General features: G+C 37.4%; 2 protein-coding genes across 3 annotated transcripts in view; one reads left to right on the top strand and one right to left on the bottom strand.

Moving 5' to 3' along the window:
* Positions 1 to 743: 743 nt before the first annotated feature.
* LOC120337872 (uncharacterized) lies at positions 744 to 5,486 on the top strand. The gene is made up of 2 exons (XM_039405773.2): positions 744 to 1,428; positions 3,771 to 5,486. The coding sequence occupies exons 1-2, from the start codon at positions 755 to 757 to the stop codon at positions 4,891 to 4,893; spliced, it is 1,797 nt and encodes a 598-aa protein (XP_039261707.2). The 5' UTR covers positions 744 to 754; the 3' UTR covers positions 4,894 to 5,486.
* Positions 5,487 to 7,228: 1,742 nt separating this feature from the next.
* Positions 7,229 to 14,777, bottom strand: part of LOC120338263 (uncharacterized) — a 48,044-nt gene continuing 40,495 nt past the window's right edge. The window contains exons 13-14 of one of the 2 annotated variants that reach the window (XM_039406228.2): positions 9,736 to 9,813; positions 7,229 to 7,912 (exon numbers count right to left, since the gene is read on the bottom strand). In XM_039406228.2, the coding sequence (XP_039262162.2) occupies positions 7,417 to 7,912; positions 9,736 to 9,813 (574 nt within the window). In that variant the 3' untranslated portion in view covers positions 7,229 to 7,416. Of the gene's footprint in view, positions 7,913 to 9,731; positions 9,814 to 14,777 lie in introns of both variants that reach the window. The other variant, XM_039406229.2, reaches the window with a different exon arrangement.

The raw sequence follows: 14,777 nt of genomic DNA, 5'->3' as shown, positions 1-14,777 counted from the left end.
GTTGCATCAGTCCAGTTACTTGTTGAATCATACTTGGGGATAATTAGCTACTTCTATATAATATCCAACAAGCTATTGGTTATCTGCCAGTCGGCGTTCGGAGTCGTTTGCTTAGTGAGTCCGGAAATATCCGGTCTTTTTAAACATATTTCTGCCAATGTTAGTATTTTGGCGTCCGACTCCTCACTTTAGTACTATATTTAGTTCGATTTTTGTTCTTGTATGACCCAATGTTAGACTATTCATAGGTGTCGTTGCGCGATAACCAATGCTGGTTTATCGCGTCCCCTTTCACCCTGAAATGCAATATTTTCCTCTCTTTTCTCATCTCGTTCTGTATGTACGGTGAGTATTTCTTATATGGTGATGAAATAAATTACTGATTACTGATGTTAATAAATGATTTTGATCTTATACATGTAGTCTGTTGCTTAGTTTGATGATTTAACTAATAATACAAACATTTTACTCTTACTCGACCTTTAATTTATTTATACTCATGTATAACAATATGTATACTTTGTTTATTCCCCGAATTATTTTTTGGTTGTTTCAAAAACTTGCCTGCGCAGCAGAAAAGTTTGGCACGTCCCTGTACAGCCGATTGTAATTTTTGCCGATGCCACAACCCAGCTTGGAAATAGTAAATATTATTTCAATTGTATAATTTATCATATATATTCTAAATAAGTTGAAACAGGTATAGAAAATGGATATATTAGTAATCTTATTCACTGTTATAACATTAGCAACTATGGCGAACACTGCACGGGATTCGAGATTTTTCAACCGTACGACAACAGTCCCAAACATGGGAAACACTTCATTATGGGCCGTTGAAAATAACAATACAAGAAACAGATCCATTGAATTTTCGACGGCTTTTTCGCGATGGTTTTGTTATGAGAACAAACAGCCTATTGGAGGCTATAAAGCCAAGTGTTGCAAAGATGAATATGATAGATATAAAGAGCGATGGTTTAACGGTGGATATTACATAACTACATTACTAGAGAGATTGGAAAGATGGCAGTGTGAAGAATTTAAAATGGAATGCACGGCTCGAACTTACAATTTCACAACTTTTACTGATTTAGTTTACGATAAATTTTGTGATCGAAGAAGTATGGAATTCAAGTGTAAATCAGTTGTAACTTCAGCTGTTGAAGATTATGAATTCTTAGATTCGTCTGAAAAACTAGAATGGATGACTTTGGCGAATTCACTCGTATCTTCTAAAATGAAGATACACGATGTCATAAAACCTTGCATTCAAATTGCCATCTTTGACAGCAATTCTGGCGGAGTGGGCAGAATCCATGAAATCGTGGAACCGTATTTACCGTTCTGCGGCTTATTATGGGATGGATATGACATAGACACTGCAGAAAATGTAACCGTATCGGCTTGGACGAATCTTAATGTGGGGTAAGTTCGGTGCAATTTTACAAGGGTGTAGTCAGGAATTTTTCAAGGGGGGAGGGAGGGGTTCTAAAAATTTCCAATTGCCAAATTAGACAGTAAAAGCTGGCGGGCCCGGCTGGAGCCCGGAAAACATAGGCTTTCAAGATTCTTGGTTATCTAAAAAGCATTCGAAGTTACAAAAAAATGCTATGTATGATACAAACTAAGACACGCACACGCGCACACACACCCACACGCGCACACACACCTACACACACCCACGCACATACAATCATCGGACGTTCAGAAGAATGTGCATCAAAATGGCGCACAACCTGAACCTAGTATGTGTACCATGTTAGGGTTCAAGTTGTGCTCATCGAGGCTGAGACATGATAAGGTCGGGAGTGAAAAAAACCGTAAATGGGTTTCTTCTAATTTCTGGAAAATATATTTAAGCGCTGTCTATACGACCCTACATTTCTATCATAAATGGCGCAACTGGTAAAGCGTTATACTATGCAAGATCGTAGTCAGCCCAAAATTCAGAAGGGGGGGGGGGGAGTTTTGTATATTGATGTAATTACGAAGTGGGATAGATAAAAGTAGCCACCGACATATAACAAAATGTTTTATTATTTTCAAAGAGAAGGGAGGGGGAGGGGGCGAACAAAGAGCATCTTATAAATTAAAGCTTCAAATGCCCGGCTGAATCCTTTACATATGTCATAAGTTACCGAGTTTCCTATTAATGTGACGCAATAAACAGTAAAATTTAAAAAATATCTCTATACTCAAATTATTGTAAGAGCATTTAGACGCGAATACGGAATTCCTCTGTGTGAGATATATTAATCCACTCATTGAGTTTTTGAAGTCAAATTTACATTATATTTCACGTGTAGGTTAATTAACATATTACAGCACATCAGTTTCGTTATAAAATATAAATAAACTGAACACATGGTTTGTTGGATAACATACAGTAGCAACATACGGCTAAAGGTCGTGTAATGATTGATTCTTGTGACGGTATGATCGTGATTTGCATTGAGATTCGTTCTCTCGGGTACAAGCATTCGAAGTTACAAAAAATGCTATGAATGATACAAACTGAGGCACGCACACGCGCACACACACCCACACACATACAATCATCGGACCTTCAGAAGAATGTGCATCAAAATGGCGCACAACCTGAACCTAGTATGTGTACCATGTTAGGGTTCAAGTTTTGACGAGTTGGCCTATCGTACAAAATGTTTGTATCACCACTAGTCACTACTGTCTTGTAAATAAAAAGACTTGTTAGATTTGGTCTTGCACGCCTTATTTTGGATATTAACATTTCTTCATTTGTGGATAGTTACGTTCCATCCACGCATTTTATTAGGTGACCGAATATTTGAACCCACGTACATTTGAACTCATACACTTGCACCCGTATATCCGCGAGTTCAATCTATATGCGGGTGCTAAAATCCATGGGTTAGGGTTAGTATGGGTTCAAATATTCGTAAAAATTTTTTTTCATAGGCGCAATTGCCGTGGGTTCAAATGTAATGGAACCATTTTATTATCCATTTACTGCTATATGTGGTTCAGCTGCCAAAGCCATACTCATCTATATTAAAAGTGTTCTAAAAACTTAATCTCCGACCTTAGAATTTAAATTAGATATTGAACATTGGGTGTCGCTGCTCGATAACCAATCCTGGTTCCCCGCGACTTCACTTCCCAGTAAAAATGTGTGTTCAATTTTGTATTTAGTCAATTTTGTATGCTATTTTTTACTGGATGGAAAAATAAACTTGACTAAGACCATGACATTCCATACATTATTTAATCCTTCAAAATGAGGACAAATCTTAGAAATAAGGACGTTATGGCAGCCCTGGTTGTAAGTTTGGCAAGATTTTCTGAAATGAGAAAACTTGAATTAGTAAGTTCAATACAAAAGAGTACCCTTTCCTAAAATTTTGAATCTCAGCACCGATTGTTCCCAGAAGTTTGAGTAATATAAGCTTTGCACAGGATTTCTGAATGCTCCCGAAGTATGTGCACCAAGTTGGCGCACAGCCTGAACCCTAACATGGTACACATACTATGTTCAAGTTGTGCGCCATCTTGGTGCACATACTTCCGGAGCTCCCATTTCTACTCTCTCTCTCTAATACGTCCCGATGATTTGGAATCTATTTTCGTTGCTCACTCTGTACATTCGATAGTTTTATTTACTTTAAATTTATGCCACCATCGCGAATGATACCTAGGATCTAATTTGAAAAATCTGCATTAGGTAATCGTGTCCAGTTACTTTGGTATTTGCAGCAATTTCATTTCTAAAATCATTTTTATAATTTCAGATGTGCAATCGGAGTTGGAATATGCATGGCCGTGATGATAATTGCAGGCATCGCAACAATAATAGCTAATGTGACAATCTTAGCCGTTTTTGCCACAAATAAAAAACTAAGGAACACACAATCTATCTATCAAATATCTTTGGCCATAGCTGACTTGATTGTCGGGCTCATGGTCTGGCCTAATATGATCGTGATGCAATTTCTCGTTTTTATCAACCCACGATTGATGGGTGACGTCATCACTTTGGAATCATTGACTGATGACGGCAAAACTGCGTATTTCCCGAACTCAAATGGTAGTTTGGTGCAAAGATTTCCGGGTGGGACATTCGGAGAAGCCATTTATCGTCCATATATGAATTATTTAGGATTTTTCACAAATATGAGCATTACGGTATCGATATATACTCTAATGGCCGCCAGTATTCATCGTTTACGTGCAGTTTCATCGCCGTTAAATTACCATAACGACAATGTTAAAAAGCATGCATACGTGGCGTGTATCATCATTTGGGTAATATCAGTCATCACGAGCATTCTGCCAGTACTTGTGCGATCAATACAATACACTGCTATATCATCAATTATGATCGCGCCTGAAAATGGAAACGCACTGTTGCTCGTCACATTCGTGTTACCGCTCATCACAACATGGATTGTCTCTGCAGCTACGTTAGAAGTATCAAGACGCTACGCTCAAAAACGAAGCAGTCTCTCCTCTCACCAAAATGCTGCAAATTTAGAAAAACGAATGGCACGAACTCTTGGTCTCATGGTCAGTGTTTTCAGCATCAGCGTTTTGCCAGCTACAATGTGTATTGCCGTTGGCCTTGTTCCAGAAACTGTGTTTTACTGGACGGACCCTCAAAGGCTCAATGTTACAAATGCGAACATTTATATGTCGTTTTCTTACATATCCATCATAATTCTAACTGCTAATAGCTTATGGAATTGCTTCATATACAGTTTGAGGAATTTGGAATTTCGTAAAGCTGCATTGAGAATTTATACAAAAATGTTCCATGCCATCGGAATAGCCCAAAGACTAAATGAAGCTAGAATTATCGGCCCGGCTTCAAAATCTGATTCAACAGTTAACAATAATACTGTTCGGAAAGTCTGAATGATATCTGTGACATTGGTTCTCAAACGGCGGGGCGCGACCCACAAGGGGGCGCAGACAATTATTTGAGGGGACGCTAATTGAAAAAAGTATTTGTTAAATTTGATTTTACCCGCCTTATTTCTGGTTATTTACATTTCTTTTATTTGGATATTTACGTTCCATCCACGTATTTTTCCAACGTGTTTTTTGAAAAAAAACATACCTTCGCCTTGCTATCTGTTATTACTTATCGATTTTAATCGGTAAGTATGTTGATAGGTATTTGTCTGTCTGTTTGTTTGTCTATTTGTCTGGCTGTTACATGCACGCGATATCTCACGAAAGCAAAATTGGATATGCTCCAGATTTTGCATGTGCATTCATCATATGTTGGACCAGAAGCCTATTAATTTTGGATTAATTATGTCGTATAATTAGCGAGTTATTTATTAATTAGTAATAGGACACAAGGTGTCACTATAGAGTAAGAGCGCTGTTTTGGGGATCCCCTAACTTTCGATCGATAAGTCTTTGGTCTTAAGGAGGCGCGACTTTAAAAGTTTGAGAACCACTGAAATTGATGCTATATATATCGTCAGATGCTTATTGACCATTAGTTTATTGCCTGTGTCTTTCTCAGTATGATTACTATATTCATTTGTTTGACATTTTTTATCTATCCTGACCCAGAACCAAGTGCGTAGCAAAGAATTATTTAAAGGGGGGAGCGGGGGTGGGGTCGAAGAGGGGGGATTATTTTACTAGCTATCGTTTCTTTTAGAAGTCTTGTTCATTATGCTATACTATATTCATTACTTTACATTTTTTTTATCTATTTTAGCCCAGAATATACAAACAACCCCACTTGGTATCTTTACTTCAATAACAATTTACCAAAAGTTTCATATTTATTCTGACCCAGAACCATCGATGTGGAGTTGGAAAAATTCAAACCTGATTCCAAATCCGTTTCAATAAAAGACGACTCCAAGTCCCGCTCTCCACTTTGAGAAAACCAAACAGTTATGTCGTTCAATGTCGTCCTTAACTATTGCGTGAGCGTTACGTGAAACCCAGGGCTGGATTACCCATTTAGCAAAATAAGCATGTGCTTAGGGCACCAAGAAAATGGTAAAATCGATCTCGAAATTTAGTGTGCATGGATACAGAGCAATAGCTGAAAATTGTTATTTTTAAATTCAATTGTCTCCACCATTTTAAATTCAATAACACGATTGAAGTAACTCTGCTTTAACCTTACATTATGATTTTTAAACTCTTATAGCTTTTAATTCAAATACTTTGTGGTGAAATTGCTTCAAACTAGGGTTAGAAAGTATGTTTCAAAATATAAAGAATGTCCATAAAGTTCCTTTGCAATTTCAATTTTGTTTTGAAGTCAGTTCTCAATATATCTTAACTAGGTTTGTTGTGTTTTAATCAGTAATTGTTTAAGCATTTTACTTCATTTAATACATCTGTGAGGGCCAAAACAATATATGATATCGATGAATTCTCTTTTTAAATTTAAAATTTTTAAGGACTTTCTGGACACGCTTTATTACTTTGTCCTATTTTTAAAAAACTTTTTTTTATCAAAATTTCAACATACGCCTTTTTGTCTTGAAATTTTTGAATTAAAATTTTATGAAAGAAAATGAATGTGTTTTCACTTTTTATTGCTATTAACTGAGGACACAATAAAGATTATAGTGACTGTACTAAACGTGCCTCGTGTATATAGAATAACCACAGTGACCTACAAATGATTACAAATAAAAAACATTGTAATGACTGCTTTGAGATAGATGTAAAATGTTGAGAAAATACATGGTGTAAACAAATTGACGGAGTTTGCGCACACAAACAAAAGTTCAAGTATCAACGAAAATTGAGAATAATGATGAGAATAAAAACAGCATTTGCTTTATTATACATAGCACTTTTTCGTAACTGGCAACCATCAAGACCAGACATGGGCAAAGTACGGCCCGCGGGCCAAATCCGGCCCGCTTGGTAATTCAATCTGGCCCGCCTGATGCTTCAGCTAAAATAGCTGTTGAGATTGCGGTTAGATTTAGTCTTGGCACGAGGCTTATTGTTTTCCACCTTTGCTTTTTAACACTGTAAATATTGTTCATAAAATGTAACTTTTTACGTCGCACTTTCATGGCCCGCCAGGCTAATTGGGTAAAAGTTTTGGCCCCTGGTTCAAAAACCTTTGCCCACCCCTGATTAAGACTCTCGAAAACGTTTTTCCAGACCAGCTAACTAGGGAATTAGACATTTCAGAAACCCCATCTCCTTCTGAAAATTCCTGGCGACGTCCCTGCTAATTCGCAATAATGCACTATTAATAATATGTACTATTTTCTTGCCCATGGTGTTGCTCAACGTTTTAGGAAGCAAAAACATGAAAACCGACACCTTCATATATTCTTTGGAGAAATATATTTAACAATGTTATAACCGAACAACAATATAATCCGAAATATGACGAAAATTTATTCAACGAAAGAAAAAGAGAGAAGAATAAAATGTCTACATCGGCGAAGTCTCGGTTAGTTCTGTCGGATATCTTGACTCCGATCGAAAACTTGACGCCGTCACCCACTTGCCCGAATCGTCATTGTCCAACTCTTTCGACTTGAAACGGACTGATCTCTTATGCTTCCGACAAAGTTTAGCGTTCGCGCTAAAATAACCAGTATCTAGATTTGATAACGTTGAAATTGTCGAAATTTTTCGACCCTTTTTGTCGGGAACTTCTTGCAAGTCTGTTAACGCAATACAACCCGATTCTGAGTTTTGGACGTCATCATTATTCTTATTGACGTCATCGGTTACGTCATTTTGCTCTTCGTGAACTGTAATTTGTGGGACGATTTGTCCCATTTCAATAGCGCAGTGCGGACAATCTTCGTCTTCGCTTTCAGTACAGTCCGCCACACAAGAAAATAAACTTCCTTTTCTTTTTGCTCTTTGATGTTCTGTTTCGTGTTTTTCTCTTTGGTACATTACTCCTGGTTCGTCGTCTCTGTAAATAAATAATTAATAACAAATTATTAGGATAATGCTGTAGGCTGAAAACACGAGCAATGTTTAGACATGCAACAAATAAGCAGATGCCGTGTTTCCCCGATAATAAGACAGGGTCTTATTCCAAATTTCTTTCAAAAAATAACACTGCGGCTAATTTTTGGAGCGATGTCTTTTATTTTCGTTTATTGAAAAAAAAATTACAAAGGAAAAGAGAAATATGAGATTTTTGAATACAAAAAATATGAAAACCAATATCCATTTGCTTATGAATAACACGTTTACATGTAAAATAACTGCTAAACGTAGATTATCATTTAGAACGAATAGGAGAGATTTCTTGCTATCGAATAGGTCAAAATAAAAGTTCTCGCTATTGACTAGGTCTTATTATAAGGGGAGATCTTATTCTCAAAAGTCAGGCTAGGTCTTATTTCCAGGCTAGGTCCTATTCTTGGGGAAACACGATAGCAGGGGTTTGCAAACTGCGGCCCGCGGGCCAAATGCGGCCCGCAAAAAGAAGTTGTGCGGCCCGCGGAGAAATAACAATTTCGAATGGTGTACCCGCAAAACGAGTATTTTTTTTTTTCGTCGCAAAGCCCATACCAGTCATATTAGCAAAACTAGCTAGCAAAATTCTGTTGCAAAATACACGATTTATATTATAAAAACGTGTTTCTCACTGCATTCGTTTGAAGTTGGTGTGACAAAAAATTTCTACTATTTCTGCAAGAACCCCTAATAATGCCGTAAAATCAATAGCAAATATAGGCAATTTTTGTGCTCGCAACTACCAGAAAGCATAAATTAAATAAAGGTGTGGCCCGCGGCTTCACCCAGTTACTTGTATTTGGCCCGCCAATAAAAAAGGTTGCACACCCCTGCACTATAGCACAAAATTGTCTGGCATTGATACATATAGCAATTTATGAAAATGATCATGAGATAAATGACTCGAATATATGAACACGAAACTCGATTGTCTAATACAGAATCTAAGCCAAAGTCCAGCCAAATGTAAAACATTCGTGCCCATTGCTATGCTATATGAAGGGTCGACATTGAATTACAAAACAGCAAATGCAAAAATGTAAGATTTGAGAATAACATCCCCGCCACGTTTTAAAATAACAATTCAGTAATTATCCAGTTATAGTTCGGAACGATTCTGAAATTCAAATTTTCAACGCAATCTGCATCCATAACTAACCCAAACTGGATAAATAATTTGCTTATTTTGCGAGTTGACGGGGTATTCATTTGGTAGGGCCTTAGTACAAAAGGATCCAAAAAGTATTTCGCGATTCAAAAAGGTTTGAAAAAAACTGCCAAAAAACATAAACATGCCTGGATGAAGTTGATTGACCTTACAACAGGTTGCGCCAAGGATCCGACAGCAGGATCTTATACAATTTCAGCAAGATAAGTGGATTAGAGCAAAATTTTAATTAAACTCCAATGTATTTAAATTAACTCCATATTTACTCCGGGATAATAAAATTTCAAAACTAAAATTCTCGCAGGTCTATTAGTAAGGAAATTTCAATTTCGACTGGTGAATTTAAAAATTCCAGACTTCAATTTCGCTCAAAGAAATTGACCATGAGAAATTGAGAGTAATAGCGCATTCGACTATTTATTTTGGAGAAAAATTTGCAAACACCGCATCGCTCAGCTTTTAGGAACACAGCGGTGTGACCATGCAGGTGAAAGTGTCGCTAACTAGTCATCGTCAAGCAGCGATGAAGACGACAGTTAAAATGACTGCACAAAGGTGCTTTAACTGACAATGAAAGTGTATTATGATGTCATACAACCTACAGAACATCTGTTGCCGGTGTCGCCTGTTCTTTTCGTTTAGACGTCGCATAGTCGTCTGTGGCTTTATTTCCGAGATACCTGTGAAATTTTGAATTGAACTTGAGTTCTAACAACTTATCGGCCCAGGGATGGCCAATACCGAATAGTTCACTATTTCGAATACATTCGAAATTATTTTTTTCGAATATGAAATTTCGAATACTTCGAAAATAAAATCCACTAATTGAAGCTTATCTAAATGTATGTAGGAATTTCCATACAATAAGCAATGGAATAACTGCTATCTACAAGTTACAACCTAGCTATATTACCAGGCATTTCATATTTGCAGATTATTGCAGCATATATTTTATATACCATGAGTCATGTTAACAGAATTAAATTAATACGACAATAGTGGTATCGATGATGGATTTGAATATTTGCGCAACACAAAATCACCCTAGTAAAACGGCCATACTTTTAAATACCAACCATTATCCAAATTATTTGTCGAAAAGCGGGATAAAGTATGAGGTATTTTTCCGACTTGTGACAATTTTTTCGTGAGTACAAAAATACGAATCAAAAATTAATTATATTTGGGAACTTTACCACACATTTTAAGTCCGCAGATCGCCGTTGTATGTTTGAGTAATAATACTTTTATTATTTCATAAATTTGAAAATAGGAATCAAAAACTATTTATAATCGGGTAGTTTACCACGGTGACAGCACATTTGAACCTACGTACAATTGAACCCGTACATCTGAACCCGTAATTTGAACCCAGGACAATTGCACCTGTATACTATTGCACCTATGGACATTTGCACCTACGGACATTTAAACCCATACATTTCCACCCATGGATTTTAGCACCCGCATATAGATTGAACCCGCGGACATTTGAACCCGTGTACATTTGCACCCGCGGACATTTGAACCCATGTACGTTTGCACCCGCGTACATTTGAACCCATGTACATTTGCACCCGCGGACATTTGAACCCATGTACATTTGAACCCACGAACATTTGAACCCACGAACATTTGCACCCGCGGACATTTGAACTCATGTACAATTGCACCCACGGACATTTGAACCCACGTACATTTGAACCCGCGTACATTTGAACCTACATACATTTACACCCGCGTACAATTGTACCCACAGACATTTGCACCCATGAACATCTACACCCATGGGCATTTGCATTTACGGATATTAGCGTCTTTACATATACACCCTTATCTTTCCATGCTATATACTATAGTATATAGGATTGGAAGGTACACTTTCTCCAAATGCATACGTTGCGAAAACACCATGGAATTCTCGATTATATACTCGAAGGCTTTATTACAACTATTTTCTATATATTTAAATTATATTATATATTTATATTATACTCCGTCTGTCATTGTCATCGCAATTGTCGATATCATAAGACTCAATGGACAAAATGTTCCGCTGTAGAATGCGAGCCAAAATTGGGGAGTACGATTTGTGCTTTGAACGGTCGACGACTCTTGAAGAGCGCTAGCAAGGATTTTAATTGATGTGTTAGTTCGATCCCGCGCAAAGTTTTTCCTCGCATCAATGCCCTTTTTCCCTCGCAGACAATTCCACACTGTTTCTTCAGGACGTTGCAGCTGCGAAGATGACAAGTCCCTTTGCGAAAATAAGTTGGAAACGTGGCGCCTACATTTTCCAAGACCACAAGAGGAAACGACTTACTGATTTACAAAGGCCACGAATATTGTAAGCGAAATGATCGGGTTTCAGATGCTACTCATTGGCGCTGCCGTCAGTTTAGGAAATTTCAATGTAAATCGACTGTTATTACGATCGGTGAAAATGTAATAAAAGAACTAGGATATCACAGTCATTCTGGCGACAGCATTAAGACTGAAGTTGGGATCATCGGTGCAACATTAAAAGAAGCAGCATCAACACCATCAAATACATCGACAAGATATATTTTAGGTGAAGTATTGAATAATAGATCAACAGATGTACTAATGCGTTTGCCAGGCAAGTCGACTCTGGAGGCCAATATACGCAGAGTAAGGCGACAGAAAAATTGTTCACGTACGAATCCTACAAGTGCAAGCTTTGATATTCCGAGCGAATATTTAGATATCATTTTGCATGACACTGGCCCGGAGGATCGTCATCGGATAATGGCCATTGGAGTTCGATCACTACTTGCACATCTAGATAGTGACACATATCTTGGCGACGGTACATTTGATGTGGTGCCCGATATTTTCTTCCAGTTGTATACAATTCACTGTAAGGTGGGCGCATCCTATCCACCATGCGTATATTTCCTATTACAAGACAAGCGACAAGAAACATACGTTCAGATGTTGGAAGTGTTGAAAATCATTTTCCCAAATGCTAATCCCACCAAAATCATTGTTGATTTTGAAATAGCAGCTATCAATGCATTCCATGAACAATTTCCTCTGGCCGATATTAAAGGATGTTATTTTCACCTGTCACAAGCTATAATTCGAAAAGTTTGTTCTATCGGATTAAAAGAGAAGTTTGAATGTTTACCCTCTTTCAATCTGAAAATTAGAAGTTTGGCAGCTCTGGCTTCTGTTCCCATTAACAGGGTTGCCGAAGTCTTCACCTTGCTTTGCGATACCTTCGAAGATTCGCCCGAATGCAATCAACTTTTGCAATATTTTGAATCTACCTACATTCGTGGACCTCAAGTGGGTTCACGTCCAAGAGAAGCAAGATTTCCCCCTCGATTGTGGAACTATGCCAAAGAGATTGAAATGATGCTTTCGGCCCCAAGAACAACAAACGCTGTAGAAGGATTTCACAACGCCTTACAAGGAATGTTCCGATGCGAACATCCGAGTATATGGGGGTTTGCTGAATGGGCTATGAAAAGACATTGCGGTCCACAAACTGACTGCGGCAAATGCTCATGTAGGAGTTACGGCCCACCAAAGATCAAAGTATGTACAACTTGCTGTTAGGTTGTCAGTTAAAGTTTTTTCATATGGAACTGAAACCGACAAGCTGAGGTATCTCCACTCAATAACTTAAATGCAGTCTATTTGATTTTGACTTTGATCGTGATATCGTATAATTTCGTTTATCGTCATTATTTTGATTTGTTGTTTAACTATTGTATCATAATTGATAAATTCCTATTCTGTAAAACGTCCATAGCTACTCTATCTCAAAATTGATCGCCCATTCGACACAAATTTGTGAGTGATAACTTCATTGAGATATTAAAATAAATGTAATCCGTAACCTATGACGTCGGTTGTAAATTGCAATATCATATTTAACAGACCCTATATGCTGAACATGTTCGATTTACCCTAAATAGTGTAAACAGCAAAAACCATTTTTGGCCACGATAATGATTTTAAAACTTCTTCACTTTCGAATATTCAACATATTTACATGACTTACGATTTCTATGTATAGTTTTGTTCTGACATTCTAATGAAACAATACTTCAATAAAACTGGCATTTGGCTATGAACATGTTGTTACAAAAATGGCATAGTTTCATTATCTTAATTTCATATTTTCTTAGAATCTGTGCGTTTATCTATTTATATACAGACAATAGTATTCAATTTATAGATTGATTTTAGGAAAAATGGCAAAACCTGATTTGAGACAACACTCATTTTCAACAGTAAAGCGTGGTCGTGTATGCATACATATAACAATTTTGTAAACATGCTAGCAAGAAAACATGAAGTGGCCACAGAGCTCCCAAATCTCATGCTGGGCGGGATATCACAGTAGGCGTTTTCGGTGCGGTGCAATAATTTCAGAACAAATTTAAAGGAGTTGACCACTAAAAATATTACTGTAAAGCTAGTTTTAGTAAGACCCTCATTTAAGACTTCATTGGTCTGTGAGATATTTGTTCCGTATTAGCCCTGGTTTCAGGTATTTCAACAAATACCGCTTTCTAGGTCATCGTCTGTTTTGGAGATCGCGGCTAACGAATGAGATAAGGATTTACAAATGTCAATGTAAAAAGAACAGCAAAAAAAAAAAGACCTTGGCAGAACAATGTTGTTTATATCGTTAACAGACGTTTATCCCTCGGACTACAATGACACTCAAAAATGCTTGCTTCGTAGAAGCGGGTAAATGCATATACACCAAAACTAACTAAAAGTGAAACAGTGTTGAAATTTAGAATATTGAGCTTGCGCCTGTAACATGAAAAAATAATTTGCGACTGGAAATTGCCGTTGGGGTAAACATTTTTTGTGAAAATGTACGTGGGTTCAAATGTACGCGGGTTCAAATGTACGCGAGTTCAAATATAATATACGTTGGTTCAAATATACGCGGGTTCAAATGTCTGTTGGTTCAAATATACACGGGTTCAAATGTACGTGGGTTCAAATGTACGCGGGTTCAAATATACGTGGGTTCAAATGTCTGTGAGTGGAAATATACATGGGTTCAAACGTCCGCGGGTGCAAATGTTCGTGGGTTCAAATGTACATGGGTTCAAATGTCCGCGGGTGCAAATGTACATGGGTTCAAATGTACGCGGGTGCAAACGTACACGGGTTCAAATGTCCACGGGTTCAATCTATATGCGGGTGCTAAAATCCATGGGTGGAAATGTATGGGTTCAAATGTCCGTAGGTGCAAATGTCCATAGGTGCAATAGTATACAGGTGCAATTGTTCTGGGTTCAAATTACGGGTTCAGATGTACGGGTTCAAATGTACGCGGGTTCAAAAATAATGGAACCGTTTACCACACATTGTAAGTCCACAGATCGCCGTTGTATTTTGTAAATACGAAAATAGGAATCAAAAATTAATATTAATCGCGAGTTTGCCACACAATTTATGTCCACAGATTGCCGTGATATTGTGCCGAATATAATTAGTTTTGATTCTTATTTTCGTACTCACGAAAAATTGTCACAAGTCGGAAAAAGAATTTATATTTTATCCCGCTCTTGGGAACTAATTTGTATAATGGTTGCCATTGGTTTGTATTTAAAAGTATGGACTTTTTACTAGGATGATTTTGTGCTGC

The sequence above is a fragment of the Styela clava genome, chromosome 10 (assembly GCF_964204865.1).
Source record: "Styela clava chromosome 10, kaStyClav1.hap1.2, whole genome shotgun sequence".
NCBI classification, from domain to species: domain Eukaryota; kingdom Metazoa; phylum Chordata; class Ascidiacea; order Stolidobranchia; family Styelidae; genus Styela; species Styela clava.
The sequence above is the reverse complement of the archived record's forward strand: the minus strand, read 5'-3'. Positions and strand labels throughout refer to the sequence as shown.